At 51.2% G+C, this 15,865-nt stretch overlaps 3 protein-coding genes across 3 annotated transcripts; all 3 read right to left on the bottom strand.

Annotated features, from left to right (window-relative positions):
- Positions 1-221: 221 nt before the first annotated feature.
- Positions 222-2,572, bottom strand: NEUTE1DRAFT_80447 (acyl-CoA desaturase 1; the record flags this gene model as incomplete). The annotated part of the gene is made up of 3 exons (XM_009851817.1): positions 222-1,987; positions 2,051-2,191; positions 2,268-2,572. The coding sequence occupies 3 exons, from the start codon at positions 2,416-2,418 to the stop codon at positions 846-848; spliced, it is 1,434 nt and encodes a 477-aa protein (XP_009850119.1).
- A 4,803-nt stretch (positions 2,573-7,375) lies between these two features.
- On the bottom strand, positions 7,376-10,778 carry NEUTE1DRAFT_61763 (uncharacterized protein; the record flags this gene model as incomplete). The annotated part of the gene is made up of 2 exons (XM_009851816.1): positions 7,376-9,654; positions 9,720-10,778. 2 exons carry the CDS (start codon positions 10,776-10,778, stop codon positions 7,510-7,512), a joined length of 3,204 nt encoding a protein of 1,067 aa, XP_009850118.1.
- Positions 10,779-14,658: 3,880 nt separating this feature from the next.
- On the bottom strand, positions 14,659-15,486 carry NEUTE1DRAFT_109379 (uncharacterized protein; the record flags this gene model as incomplete). Its single annotated transcript, XM_009851815.1, has 7 exons — positions 14,659-14,676; positions 14,731-14,753; positions 14,825-14,852; positions 15,001-15,026; positions 15,069-15,300; positions 15,365-15,366; positions 15,408-15,486. The coding sequence occupies 7 exons, from the start codon at positions 15,484-15,486 to the stop codon at positions 14,659-14,661; spliced, it is 408 nt and encodes a 135-aa protein (XP_009850117.1).
- Positions 15,487-15,865: the final 379 nt, after the last annotated feature.

Genomic DNA, 15,865 nt, shown 5'->3' with positions numbered 1-15,865 from the left:
CCCCCCCCCCCCCCCCCCCCCCCCTTCAACCAATATTAAGTGAGTGGTGGAATAGATAGCCTCACTCTTTCTTCCCTTAGGTTAACCTCTCGGCGGTTGAAGACTAAATAATAAAAATAGGACTACACTAAGAAAGACTGGTGCCGGGTAATTATCAACCAACGAGTTTTAAAGAAATCCTTTGATACGTTTCATGATTCTTGTAATGACCGAGCATCCCGCCCTGTAGTTTGGCTTCATCCACACGACAATGTTAGCTGCTCCGCTCATGTCAACGGGCGTAATCGAACTCCCTGGTTCCACCACGGTAAGCGATCGTGTGGATTCTCAACCTTGTCGTATGGAGTTTTGATCGGGTTCAGCGGAAATGGATCATGTAAATGAGTATCTCATCATGCGAACCAACCATTCTCATGTGGTATGAATATGGTCAAATGTCTTGCATAACGAATGTATGATGCTATTGCCACAAGACTAGCCAGCCCACACAAAGTCGCAATCTAATCTGTTGGTATCTCCTTTCACCTGTAAACCCTAAAGTGTCCGCCTTTTCAACCCATACCATGTTGTCTTCATACGCGTGCAAAAAGCAGACTATTTTCCATGCAGACCAAAATCCCAAATCTCCCCAAAACGCCGTGAAGACCGAAGTCGGGAAGTGTATGTACAGCGAAAGAAACGGAGGTGCACGTGTCTTGCTTCTCTCTTTACTGTACTACACCGTGGTCATTGCGCGCTATCTACGGCTAGAACCACGGCTTCCCATGCAATTTTGTTTTCCCTGTCTCTTGAAGCCTTCCATGATCCGAAGACTCCGTGAAACCCCATCATTCTTCTAACTCCACTCATGCCGCATCAGCCGTGGTAACGGGCGGGGTGACACGAGTAGGTTGAAGGCCAGCTCTAACGATCTTCTTGCCAGAAGAGTCGGTAACAGTGGCAATATCCTTGTTCTCGGCCTGAGCACGCTTCCAGATCTCAACCTCGCAGCCGCCGCGGATGACACCGACGCGCATGGTGGAGAGAAGGTTGTGGGCAGCGTTGGAGTGGTTGTAGACACCGCCGTTGAAGATGGCGGTAGCGTCCTTGCCAATAGCCGAGTTGATAAGAGCCTTGCCACCAGGGTGGTCCTGAATGAACTTGCCGACATCGTGGATGACACCAGCGACAGCGATCCAAGCCTTGCCGTTCTTGGACTCCTGGACAAAGTCGTCCCAGCTGACAACGGGGAGGTTCTCAAGGGGAATACCCCAGTCAAGGGTGGCACGCTTCTGGTCGAGCTTCTTCTGCTGCTGCTGAAGACGGCCCTTTTCGATCTCGTTGTGAGGGAACTTCTTGAGGTCGTAAGCGAGACCGAGCTGCTTCCAGACCCAGATGCACCACTTGGTGGGGTCATATTGCCACCACTCAATAGCGTTACGGAAATCACTGGGGAACTCGTGGTGGAAGTTGTGGTAACCCTCACCAAGGGTGACGAGGGCAGTGATGACGTGATCTCTCGGTGAGTTGCGGTCGTCGAAGGGCTGGTCGCCGAGCCAGTGGGCAAGAGAGTTGACGCAGAAGGTAGCCTGCTGGATAAAGAAGATACGGAGGATACCGCCGTAGATGAAGCCACCAGCATAGTCACCCCAGCCGAGACCGCAAACAAGGGTAGGGACGATGAGAGCCATGATGATGACGCACTTGATGTAGTGCTTGTGCTGCCAAACGACGACGGGGTCCTCGTTGAGATCGGTGATGTCGGTACGGCCGATTCTCTTGGGGTTCTGCTTCATGACCATCCAGCCGATGTGTGAGTAGAGGAGACCCTTGCGGACCGAGTAGGGGTCCTTGTCGGTATCGGTGTATCTGTGGTGAGCACGGTGATCCCTGGACCACCAGCGGGCGGAACCCTCAACGGCAGCAGCACCACCAGCGGCGAGAACGATCTTGAGGGGGAGGGTGGCCTTGTAAGAGGTGTGCGCCCAAAGTCGGTGGTAACCGGCAGCTAGAGGAGAATGAGTCAGTCATGGACCTGTTTCTGATAGCCTTGGACGCGGAGCATGCTTACTGATACCGAGACCGGCGAAGTAGTAGTAGGCGATAGAGAAGAGGATGGTCTTGGTCTGAGCGGGGACCCAGTAGGCAGAGATGAGACCGGCGAGAGGCACGAAGATGATGAAGGTGGTGTTCAGCCAGTTGACGTGCTTGTCTGTGAGGGGAGGTATTGTCAGCGTCTCTTGTTTGCCGAAGCTTCAAAGCTATCAGAAAAAAGAGAAGTTACTTACACCAGTTGCCCCAGGTGATGGGCAGCTCGGTAATGTGAGGCTTCTTGAGGTCATACTTCTTGCCTCTGAGAGGGATGAAGTCGGTGGTGCCATCAGGGACATTCACAGCCTGAACCTCAGCAGGGATATCCGTGGCCGAAGTCGACGCCATGGTGTCGATGTTGTTGTTGTCGAGGGATGAAGTCGACGACAAACTGGGTGAGTGAGGTATGGTGTCGAAAAGGTGGACCCGCTCTGTCGTTGCTGGAGCACAACGAGTTGGGAAGAGTCGGGATGGGAGATGGATGACCTAGGTCAAGTGGGCTGAAGGAAAGGGAAGGGAAAAAGGTGGGAGTTGGGCAGAGGTTCAGGTTATTATTAAGTAGTAGCAAGAGGAGGCAGGCCCAAGGGTTCTCAGATCAAAGCTCAGGTTTTGCCTGTGAAGTGGGTTTCCGGGTGGGAGGATGGAGAGGGAGAAAGTCTGTTTTGGTAGAGGTACTTGCAGATTGGAGGGAGTCCACCCACACTCCCGTCACTCACTCGTGCTTGCTTGCTTGCTTCAGTGTGCTGCCCTGTAGTGTACAAGTAAAAGTACTTCAGGTTTGTAGTGCGTGAGTCGGTCCTCGCTAACCTGATCTTTGCACCAACAAAGCGGATACAGCAGGGCAGCGTCTACCTACCTAATTCCAGTATTAAGGTTTCAAGAGGGAAGGCTCGGCGAGCAGTGCCGACAACTCCCAGGGCCCTTGGTTCCCTTCACACTTTTTTTTGCCTCCCGTTCGTCCTAGGGCAAATAGTCACCAGCAAATTTGGAGATGGATGGCCAGACCCCGGCGAAGGCAATGGAAACTGGTTGGGGTTTTCCGATGGGTGATGAGCCGACAACAGCAGAGGAGTGGATTTCATCAACGACTCGGTCAAGACGTGTGAGTGACTGGAATTGCACCACAGCGGATTGGCTTCGGTATTTTACAAGACATGTGCTTCTCACCAAGTGTTCTTGGTGCTCTCAGGGTGTTGTTTTGGGGCTGTTTTGCGGGCGAGCCATGCGTTGATCGCTCGTCTGTCGTCCTGAATTTGCCGTTGATAAGTTTTGTTGAGCAGAATGTTGGGGACATGTTCCCGTCCGTGCATTCAGGTCCCGTCCATTCAGGGCAGGTGGGCTCCGTATAAGTCGGGATCCGACGGCGATTGGCCGGATATACTCACCTTAGCTCATGTACCTTGTACATTGTGGCGGCATGTCGCTTCGCTTTGGTCTCCGCTGTTTGTCGCCCACCGTCCACAGCCCCCACGCTTGGCTGTCGGGTACAAGTGACATTGGCAGCAATTTGTTTCATTCATTCACAAACCCTTTCCCTCTTTTTGTTCGCCAAAAAAGGTGTGGCAATGGTGAAGTCCCTGAAGTCTGAACGACCACTAACTCTCTCTCCACCTCTTGATGAGCTTTCTCCAGATGCCTCGCTCGGATCATTGACTTCCGCGAAGCTTGGGAATCGAACGACATGGAAATCCGGCATGTCCCGACTTTGCAAAACTTGCCAACCATGGAACATGATGATGCTGACGGCTGACGTGCGCCCAACGCACTGCACTTCAACGAACTTGATACGGACAACGAGGAAGTTGCGGACTTCAGGACGGACCAGGGCAGGAATGCGGTCGCCATGATAAGGCAAGATAACAACCAAAGCAGGTGCTTCTTTCCATGCAGTGCTATCAAACGGACCACGGCGCCTTCCCCGGATTTGCAACTAATCTTGCTGCCCGCCCGGTAGAGGTATGGAGCCCACAACGGCCAGTCTTGCCTTCCCTTCGTCATCCTGGCTGTCGACGCAGTGAAGCATCAAACAATTCGAGATGAACTCCGGTTCGTCCCATCCAAGTGTCCGTCGGGTCCCTGGTGGGGTTCGGCCGTCAACCCCAGACCCCGATCCGGCCTGCGAGCTTCTCCTCGGCACCTCGTCCACCTTTGTTTCGAGACGATGCCCGAGTTACATTGAGATTGATTCTCATGAAAGGTTGAAGAAAAGGAATGAAAACCACATTGCTCGACCCAACAAGTCGCTCCGATACAAAGGCACTGGCAGCATACCTATTTAGGAACCAATCGTACGAGGAGCCGGACTCGAAGGATTAGTTCCATGCAACCAAGACTTTACTTGGTACCTCGGCTGTGACACCGTCAACGTCAACGCCGTCGTTGGCCCTACCCGCCATTTCAACCGGCTATTAAAAGCATGCGGGAACCTGTGTGCCAAGAGAGTCAAAAGGTAATCAGGCCATCCGCACCAAGCGGCTGAGAGCCTCAGGTCATGTTTTTCCTTTCGTTGGGAATAGTCGCTTAATCGTACGTTGGCTTTCTTTCTTTCATTCACCAGTCAGTTCTTTAGAGGAAGGGGAAGAAATGCCGAGAAGTGCGCTATCAAGACATGCCTTGTACTCTTTTGCCTGTCGTGGCATCTTCTCTTGTTCTTAACAATTCTCTACTTACTTTACACTCGTGGCTTTACACCAAAGACTTCAATTTGCGAAAAGAAGATAACCTACCCTGCCAGAGGACCGTCGCAAAATAACCTTCCTTCTCCACGGATAAGCCGAGTCGAGAATTTCGATACTACCATCATGCCGCCCCTTTGGACCTGGGGACTATCAAACACTGAAGATAGTTGACTAATTCCAGACGAGAACATTTGCTTTCCATACCACCCAGTCCCCATCCTCAGACAGCCGCCCAACACTCGGTCCTATCGCCTCGAGACAGAATGAAGTACGCCGAATGTTGTCACTTCCGTGTCATTCCCCAGGTCAACGCTGTTTTTCTCCCTTTCAATAATCCTAGTGCCAGGAAGCAGACGTCACGTTTTCAAACTTACGTCGATATTTTGAAGTTGGGAAGCCTATTCCAAGTGGAAAGAATGAGAGACAACGACGATCCACACATCAAACAAAGACGATGAGGTTATGTCGATACATTTCAACAAAGTCTATTCACTCAGAGGATGCTGTGCGAAGAGATTTACAGGAAAGACCATCACTTCACTCTCAGATGCGACAGAGAGTAAATTCAGACTGACTGTTCGAGGGCGCATGCAGAACCAGTTTGAAGCTCTGCGTCACATGTCAGACTCTATCGGAATAGTCATGACATCGACAGATGAAGGACACACTGAGCTGGGGGGTCACGGTCGGGCGACTTATCACCACCATTCCTTCTCCTGTCCGTGTCCGTGTTCGTAGTAACTATTTCCAATGATAGCAGACGCATGCTTAGGTACCGTACGATTCTCATTCACGCAGGCCCAGAATAACTTGAAGTTTTCTAGTTGTTTGTAGAGTTAGGCTGAAGGGCGCACAATCTAGCCCTAGTATATTTCTCAGTTTGGTACAAAAATCCAGAGCTTACTAAAAACTTGGAGAAAACTGCCGCAAGTCTAAGAATAGATGCTGTAAATTTAGGATTCTGAAGGAAGCTTTTGAGGGCGGAAAGATACTCCCTTACATATGTGGCGTTGAGAGAACCTTAATCATTATTGAAACTTTTACAAACGGGAACGAGTTATTCCCCTCCCCAAAGCTAATGAGGTATCTAGGTAGATTCGCCTCCTTATTCTACCCTTGTTCTTCCGCCCCGTCAGAACAAAGAAATCAGCCCTGTGTTATACCAAAAGAGAGAGAGAGAGAGAGAGAGAGAGAGAGAGAGAGAGAGAGGGTGAGTGAGTGAGGAGAAGAAAGGACGTACCAGGCATCCATATCCTCTAATAATTGTTTGACTCTTATGATCCTTGGTGGCTAGATTACGTTAAGAAGTCAAAACTTGAGAACGTCAGAGCACTTTGTCGGGACACGCTTGAGGTAGTTCGGGTTGATGTTGGTGTCATACTCATCGGCGGCCATCTTTCAACCAGCCAGTCTTACGGCATACACAGGGAAGTGAAGTGAAGGGAAGGGAAGGGAAGGGAAGGAATGCCTGGGAGTATATATTAGAGGTAGGTAGCTATGAGCATGATCACACGCAATCAGCGCACAAAGTGTTGGCTAAGTTGATAGCGTGCCGGCAGGTTTACGCAATGACTACCTAGGTAGGAACTCCATTCAAACCAAGGTTTCCATGCCCCTTCGTTTCTGATGCGCCGTCGTAGTTTTGTTGGTCAATTGATCGATGGATGGTCTATAGACTTGAAGGAGGGCATTCAGCCTCACGTCTCTTCACCGAGGCAAGTCCAATCATCGCTGTACCACGTAAGATATTTCGTTCAACTGGACTTTCATCCCATCATTTATATGCGTTTGTTCGTTCGTTTCTACCACTACCTAGAGTCTGATAGACTACCTAGTGTAATGAGGACCTGCTGTACTGCTACAGTATAAACCCATTCCATTTGCCCAGCCGCGCGCGCGCCCATCCCAACTGTAAAGATAGATATGTGGGAAAAGAAAAAAAAAGCAAAACGATCAATCCGATGTATACGCCCCACAAGCAGGTAAAGCAGTGAGTGTTGGGGGTTTTTATACCAGAAACAACAAACAAAAACAACAAAAACAGAAACAGAAACAGATAAAAGGAAGAAAAAGGGAGAATGCCATTCCAGAGATAGGTGTATAGATACCTTAGATAATCGAACCAAGAATACAAAAGGAAAAAAAAAAAAAAAAAAAAAAAGAGAAAAAGAACAAAGAAACAAGATCCGTCATGTATAATCCCATCCCATGCAAATGACCCCTTCCTTTCCTTTCCTTTCCTTCCCTTCCCTTCCCTTCCCTTCCCTTCAGGTAAGTCGTCGTGACAACCTGAGTAGCTAGATACCAAGCTCAAGTTGTACTTTAAATATTTGCTTGAAAGCTCAACCCGCCGTGTGGTAAGGTTTGTAGGTAGGTATGAGTTGTGTGAGTTGTGTGAGTTGTATAGGTCGGTTGCATTATTTGCATGCATTGGAGGCCTCCCAACTTTGGTAAAGCTTCACGGTTGACCCCTTCGGGGTCCATAGGTAGCCTCGCTGGATTATAGGGTAGAGTAGTTGTAAATGGTTTCTTTCTTTGGTGCTCTTGTCGGTTCGCTGTTGTGTTATAACTCGTAGGTGTAGCTGCTGGTACGGCTACTTCGTTCCATCGCCTGTTCATTCGTTGTTCGCCCAATGGACTTTCTGGCTTTCATTCTCATTCTCATTCTCATTCTCATTCTTCTCATATACCCCTCGTGATGTGCGTGTACCGAGTACTTTCGTTCATCCGCTCATTCATCGCTGGCCTTCCCATCACTTTCTTAGGTTCTCGTCGTCTCGTAGTTCGTATGGTGTCGTTGTTGGTGTTGCTGTTGTTCCTGCTGATGCTGCTGCTGATACCCCCCCTCCCTCTGCCCAGCAAGCAAATCCATATCGATCTCCTCCTCCTCCTCCTCATCCCCCTCCTCATCAACAGCCCGCTTCCCCCTCAAAGACAAATCACCATAAGTATAAGCTCCCCCAATCCCCTTCAACACATCCAACTCTCTCCCACCATACCGCTCCAACTCCCGATCCCGATCCCTATCCAATTGCGAATTGCCATTACCATTCCGATCCCCCAGGCCACGGTCTTGATAATGATACCCAGACGACCGTTGTTGTGGTTGTGGTTGGTATTCATCCCGATCCCGGCCATCTTGATGGTGATACCCATGATACCGCCCAGCCATGACCTCCGCTGCCTCCATCCTGAACTGCTGCTCCAGCCTGTCGCGATCTCGCGCCTCGGTGATGGCTGCGTAGGCTAGATCGGGCCCGGGCTTGGTGGGCTCGGTGAAGTACTTGCCTGAGTCGGCGCGGGAGAGGGGTTTGTCTCGTCTGTCGCCGTCTGCTTCTTCGCCTTCTTCTGTGTCAGAGGAGGAGCGGTAGTGGGTACGGCTGGAGCGGGATTGGTGGTGGGATTGGGTGGTGTTGTATTGCGGTTCTACTGTTCGGCTGTGATCGTTGCTACTACTGCTGGGTTCGCCGTATTGGTCGCGGAGGGTGAGTTCGTGTGACATGTTGTTGTTGGCTGTGGGGGCATTGGAAGATGTGGTCTCGGGCCGCCATTTGAGGGCTTCCCGGGTGAGAGAGTCTTTGAGCGGTAGCGAGGCGGCGTCGGTGTTGCCGGAGGGGGCGGTGGAGATGAAGGAAGTGGAAGAAATTCTTGGGTCGTGTTGTTGCCTCAATGATTCTGCTTCGTTTTGTTTCCCAAATTCGTCCACGTCGCCTTTCAGATTGCCGTACGAAGACGGAACAGTCAAGCTACTCGGCTCCTGGTAAGTACTGCTATTCCCCCAAGGACGCGCATGATGTCGGAATCTCGCCGGGTCATCGTACCCGCCATCGCTGGGAAGGGGAGAAGGTGGTGATCGACCTCGTGGCGGATACCAGTGTTGGTCTTCGGATGGTGCAGGAGATATCGTCGACGGACGACCCCTCCCCACACCGCTTGCTCCAGCAGCAGCATTACTGCTGAAATAATCCCATCCCTGATCTGACGGCGACTCAACAGTCTTGATAATCTTGGGTACCCCATTCGTCGGCTCCGTGCCAACCAGATACTCCTGGCGCGAGTACCCATCGTCGACCGAGACCGATTCCGGGTTATGATAGCTATACTGATTTGGCTCCACCGGCTCCGGCTCCGGAAACAGATCCAGCAAGTCCAGCGCCTGTCTCCTCTTGCGCGGGTTGGGATCCAGACAGATATTCACAATTTCGACGTACCAATCCGGGACATCCGTAACCTCGGGCCCAATCCTCAACGGACGTCCATGAGCCTCAGGCTCGTCCTCTTGCGTCGCTAGAGCCCAAAGCACCATGCCCAGCTGGTAGAGATCGGACTTGACGCCAATGTACATGGATATCCGCTGGCTGTTCTCAATCAACGGCGTCGCCTCGGGCGGCTCCCATCCCACCGGACAGCCGCGTCGGTTGATGTCGATGATCTTGGCGTTCCACTCGTTGTTGATGACGATGTTGGACAGGGTGAAGTCTCCCTGAACGAACCCCGCCTCGTGTATGTCCGCCAGACCACCCACAATCTGGCGCGCCCAGCGCTCGCGCGTAGACCAGGGAAGGCCGCCTTGGAGCTGGTAGTCGTAGATGATGTCGATCAGGGCACCGTGCTCGGCGAAGCTGATCAGCAGGCCCTTGACGAGCTCGCCCGAGTCGTCAACGATGATGCCGTAAAACTCAATGACGTTCTCGGCGGCGCGAAGGCGGTTGAGCGCGTTGATCTCGTAGAGGAACTCGTCGACGGTGTCGGGGCCGGGTATCTCTTTCTTGATCAAGGTCTCGCCGTTGACGCGGACTTTGTAGACGAAGCCGGAAATGTGGGAGTCAAATTCGACTTCGGATTCTCTGATGCGGCGGCAGCGCATGTGCTGGATCATGCGCACGGTTGGATAATTGATGATTTCCTGAGTAGTGGTGGTGTTAGTATGGCGATGAGTTGGTGCGTACCGAGGGTAGCAGAACAACTCACATTGACGTCTTCCACCACGTGGACATGTAACCTCTTGTCCGTGGTTTGAAGCTTCAGATTCGTGACGGTAGGATAGAACTGGATGTCCCCCAAACTGTCTCGAATTGCCTCGTAGATCCTCGAACTCTTATCGCGCTGGAACTTGATGTCGACTAGCTCCTCCTCCAATGAACCCTCCTGAGCATCACGGTAATCGAGGGATATTGTCACTCTGCGCCATAGCGACTCGTTCTGTCTGTACGTGACAAAAAACTTCTCCCTCTTGGACTTGTCGCGAAAGTGCATTGACAGATTCAGGATCCAGATCTTCTCCAACTCATCGTGTATCATGTTGTGGTACTGAGAAGATGTTATCGAGTGCGCATCACAATCCGAGATGGCGGCATCCGACCCATGGAGACGAGCGAGACCAGGAGCTCGCAGCAGATGGTTACTATTGTCGTGGTAGTTCTTGTCGAGTTCTTGCTCTAGCTCATGTCCGGTTAGGCCTCGGAAACTGCTGTTTACCGGCGTATATTCTTGAGGAATCGTAGGTAACGAAGGAACAGGAGAGTCGACCTGAGAGATATGAGAAGAACGGCCAAAGTGATGATGGTGGTGGTGATGATGGAAGTTTGGCGCGCTACTCCTGGGAAGTGAGGCGGCGGCGGTTCCTACACCCAATCCGACCAGCGATGTCGATGCACTGTTGATGGCATGCATGCGTCTATCGACTGAAGCAGCTCTGCGCTCGGCAGGGGTAGGTTGTACAGGTTGAAGATGGTCGCGCTGCTCGGATTGCTGTCTCTTGAATGTCTGAGTTCGAGGCAGGCCGGGAATCACCTTTCGAAAGTTTCGACGAATGGTGCCTTGTTTGTTGGAGCCTCCGTCATCGTGCTGCTGTGTTTGTGAACCCGGACTCGTGGTACTGTTTCCCTCCCCTCCATGTCCTCCTCCGCCTGTTCCCGATCCCGGTTCCGTTGCGGTTCCTGCTGATCCCAATCCTAACCCCGGCTCGGCGTCATGGGCACCTTGACCTTGACCACCACCGCCGTCCTTTTGATCCCGCCAGAGATGCATTTTTTGCCACCAGTTGTTGTGGTGTGGGGGCCAATCGCCATCTGCAGGTGGTAAAACTGATGCTGGGTTCCGTAGAGCCAAGGGAAGCTGCGGTTGCACTTGGGCCATACAGACCTTGTGGGGGACTAAATAGGTTTGTAAGTTTACCCAAGGGGCTGTAAGACTAAACAGAATTCTATGGTCAGCACCGTGAGTCAAGAGAGAGTGAAGAGGCCTTCAAAGCACGCCAGGCATCTTGTGCGACCCTGAGATTACTTGGTGGCGAGAAGACAGCTTCTGGACTGACGCATCACCAGCCTCAATCACCTAACGGCCTATCGGCTAGGCCTTCTCAGGCAAAAACCCAAAGACTATTGTGTTTCACCACTTGGCTCAGGGGTCCTGACTTGGAAGATGCAAGCAAGCAAGCAAGATGGCGCAACCTTACATTAAAGACAAGCAATCATGCAGACTGCCGGCGCGAAGACCCTTAGGCGCCGTATATCCCACAGCAATGACGGCGCTTGGTGAAGTGGTCGATGTTCAAAGACGCCATACAAAGAAACCCAGCTGGACCCTGTCGAGGGGAAAATTCTTGTGGTTGATGATGATGATTTCCCGCCTCTCCTCCTCGGTGAAATTGATTAGACCAGGGTTGTGTCGAAGGTGTTGCGGGTCGGATAGCTACTTTTGCTGTTTGGCGTTGTGAATCGGGACACAGGACACGAAGATGCCTTGAAGATAACGTGAGCTTGTGAGTTGTGTGATGAATGTTGATAGACGCCGTCTTGAAGCGCCTCTTTCACGTTCACACGGCAATATTGGGAGTATAAAAGGTTGGTGGAATATACGATTTTGTGGTCTGGGAAAGCATGGAAAGTTCCAAGGGTGTGTTCTGCGGGGGTGTTGGGTGATGTGGAGGATGAGATGGAGTCATGATAGCTTTTGAAGCTCCGTCTACGCTTTCAGCTTAGGTTCATCATGAGACCCTCCATCAGAGATCGTCCCAACCGCCGTGACTTGGTTTTAGTTGCAACCCTCAAGGTGCCTGGCCTGACACTACCGTAGGGCCTATCCCTCTGTCATTGGCCATAGGATGGGGGTCTCTGAACAGCGATCGTGATGTGTACACAGCAAATAGACGCCAGTAAACATGGAACCTACAGCCACCTGAGATGGATCCCTCCCTTGTAGGGTAGGTAGGCTTCTTTTACCCCTGGCCGGCGGGCTGTCTTGGCCCTGCCCCGGAATGCCTGAGTGCCTGGTCCGGGGGGGGGGCCGTTTTTGAGGCCAACTTCAGGTCCCACGTTCCATCTCTATTTCTACCGTCCGTCTCCAGGAACGTCAACTGCCCGCTCTGTTATGTTACACACACGTTATGCACACTCGAAGGCGTACATGGCATCCTTTGGTTCTCGTTTGCCTTCTCTGGGTCTCGTGTCGTGAGGCCCTTCCTTTCGGGTTTCCTGCAGACACCTGAAGGTCTGGAAAAAGGAAGGGTGGCAGTAGTGGGATGACAGGCCGAGTTCGACTTGCAGGAGGCTGTGTCTCGAAAAGGTGAGGGGGGCTGGGTGGGTGCATTTTTCCCAGTGGAGTTTGAGGCCGTGACGTGTAACCATGGGTGAGAGCATGGACAGCCAGTGAGAGGCCGGCGCATGCCTGGAACACTCTCCCAATTAACACATGCATGCCATGCCATGCGTGGGGTCTTTTTTGGGTTACAACCTTTTCTTTTTCCTTGATTCCAGGGCCATGTTCGGCGGGTAGCGTTGCCAGACAGTGGTTGTTGTCGTCGTCCTCAGTGCCTGATATGTATACTGGCCGATCTTTGTATATCATACACTGAAATAAGGGCCATAACGGATGACATATCAATTTGAGGAGGAGAGAACTGACTGACTGACCTCATTTTTGAACAGTTCATGATGTTGGATGAGTACAGCGCTTAATAAGACTCTCGAATAAACAAAAAAAAAACACAGGGCCCCGTGCCATGACCCGTGATCATCATCAATCATCTGAGGGGTAGTGTATGTAGTGTACACACTGGTTAGTGTACAGTTCAACCGCTAAACGCGCGAAGCGAGCGAACCCAGAGAGAGAGAGAAAAGAGAAAAGAGAAAAGAGAAAATGAGGGGTTCATGGCTGACATCTCCTCTATCATTCTCCACAATTCAGCTCCAGCTTCAGGGAAATAAAATGGGGAACACGCAAGGGAAGCTGTTAGTGTGTGTGTGGTGGGTGGAGACAGTTGCCAGCCCTATCAAGGCACTGTTTCCCTTCTGGGTAACGGGTCGACAGGGGCTCTGGCGATCCGCTTCAGACGCTTTTTACACTTCAGCGGGCGACACTTCACCAACTCATTCGTTCCTCCACTCGAATCCATCCTGTGGCCATCGATATTCTGATGCCGAGACTTGGGTTGGCAACATGAACTGAGACCTGGGAATAGTATCATGATGATGGAGAAACTAGGGTAGAGTCCGACCCACCCGAACGCCAGCTAGCTTACCTTGCCGTGTAAGAGAAGAGTTGCGATGAATCAGACCGACACTCCTTCCCTCATCCTGATTCCTCCTGGATCATGTTGACTTACCTATGTTACGCCCCCCAAAAACAAGGACCTCGGTGGCTTAAACAATGACCGCTGCATGAGTTTGGTGCATATAGGCGGTCAAAGTTTCAGTCAGTCAGTCAGACCGACACATTACACTACTCAGACGGCCATACCCGCTCATCATCATCATCATCATTCTCAACAACCGGGTCCGTATCCGAACCATGCACCTACAAGATCAGCTTTGTTTCCGTCTATGCCGGTGGGCCTCAAGGCGGGAGCAGGGCAAGGACAGGGCAGGCTGCGGAGCCGCACAACCTCAAAGAGCTTGGGGTAGCTCTCTCGAGAGTAGTGCATGTGGACGAGGCTGGCTGACTACACCAAGGGTATTCCCCATTGAGGTTCCCCCATCCCCCATCCCCCATTCCCCACACTCTATGTTCTTATGTTCTTGTGTGATAAGGGCTCTCCAAAAAGTGGTGAAGAGTGAAATTGTCAGTACTTGGTAACGGACAAAACCCTTTTACTGAAGATCCTGAGGACATCCCGATCCAGGCCACGACTTTGTCCCGGCAGCTTTTAGACCATATTCACTCACTCACTCACTCACTCCCAGCCCAGAGCCGCCTTATATCCTTTCGTGTGAGACATGACAGGTCACATCTGGAGGTAGTTAGTTGAGGATTACTACCCGAACGGCAAAGATACCTAGCTTGGGTTTGGGTTCTTGATATCAGTACCTACTAGAGTTGACCTGACTGTTACTTTCGTACTTGTACTCTGAAATTGAGTAGAGGGGTTAGCTGGAAATGCCGCCTTTGAACTTTCATTCCTGCAAAATAAGGTATAACTACCTCTATCGACATCAGATTTCAGCCCTTTCATTCTACAGTTTCTAGATCACATCATTTCCACAAACCTAAAACCGCCTCCCTCCTCCCCGCTCCCGTCGCGGCCTGGCACGTTCTATCTGTCTGTCCATCTGTCTGTCTGTCGCGGCAAGCCCAGTCCAGCCCTGGGTGCTCATCAACGGGAGTCGAGGACAGGACTAGACTCTCCCACCGGGCACCATCGGATAGAGCCCACATTGGCTACTTTCTTTTTCTCCGTAAGGGCACATATCAAGCACGTCGAGCACACCACACATTTACATTTACATGGCTGGAAGCGGGCGACAACCGAAGACAACCTCAAGACACCAAATCACAGAACTGCATCAACTGCCGGTACCGCTCAGCGATTCAGCCATTCAGTGGCAATGGAATGCTCTTTCGGGTGCAGCCCCGTTTCTTCCCTCTCCTTTTATCTTTAAATGTGTATGGATGGGTAGCGGTCCCGGTGCATCTACTTTTGCTTACATGTCTGGGACGGGAAGGTATGTATGGTAAGTATGATATGGCATCCATGGTAACGTACCCTCCATGTCCATGACCCGGGAACTACAACGGGTGGCCGATTAGTCGATAATGAGAAAGTTGACAGTTGACAAGGTAGGCAAATACATACATACTGTTACCACTGCGTAACGAAGCGCCTAGCTGTTTGTGAATGAAGAGATAAATAGATAACCTGTGTTGCGATACCGACGACCAATAACCACCAGCGAGACCAACAGGAACTTGTCTGGTTCGTGAATTATTGGTAGGTTTTAGCGGCAGGGTTTCGGGCATCAACAAACAGACAAACATTCATTCGACCAATAGGTACAGTTGCTGAGAGGAGAGGTAGGATATCATGTCTGTTTAACCACGTACTTTCCTGATCTTGATGAAATGTGTGATTACCTCTATCGATCTCGAGAGGAAACGTTCGATGGTGCTGATTGTCGAGGAGAGCTGGTAGCTTTGGAACGTCGGAATCAATGGAAGTAATCGGACTTGCCGGCATGTAATCATCACCACCATCATCGTCAGCAGCAGCAGCAGCAGCATCGTCAGCATCATTATCACTATCAACAACTGTACTGTCAGCGTCACCACCCTTTACCTACCACTGCGTCAAGTCCATCATCATCATCACTGTACTGTCAGCGTCACCACCATTTACCTACCACTGCATCAAGTCAAGTCCATCAAATCTATCACTTTTCTAACCCGCACCCAGTATCAGCAGCAGCAGCAGCAGCAACAACAACAAGCAGCACCACCTCACACCAGGATCCCCTACGTACATACATAGATACAGTTCGCTTAACCCATGTAAGATGTCTTTCGTACCTACCTACTATTAAAGGTATACCTCTCCCTCGTTCGGTCCCGAGAATGGATGGATGGGTGCAAAGTATGCAATGCTAACGGGTCGGCACATGTATCTGGCTCGCATCGGCGGCCTCGGTAGTCTACTAGGTTGCTTTGCGCTTTTAGACGATTTCCACGGCACCAATACTACGATTTCGATATGTATATGCATGTACGTATGTATGTACGTGAGATAATTGAACGGCATATAATGAGAGGGTAGCAACAAGCGGTAGCAGAGGGTAGCAGTAGTGTCGCAAGTGGATTGGGACGATCCCATGCATCATCAATCATCATCTGCTGCTCTTGCTTCT

Source organism: Neurospora tetrasperma (genome assembly GCF_000213175.1).
Source record: "Neurospora tetrasperma FGSC 2508 unplaced genomic scaffold NEUTE1scaffold_2, whole genome shotgun sequence".
Lineage (NCBI taxonomy): Eukaryota > Fungi > Ascomycota > Sordariomycetes > Sordariales > Sordariaceae > Neurospora > Neurospora tetrasperma.
Note: the sequence above shows the minus strand (reverse complement) of the source record. Positions and strands in the feature narration are given on the sequence as shown.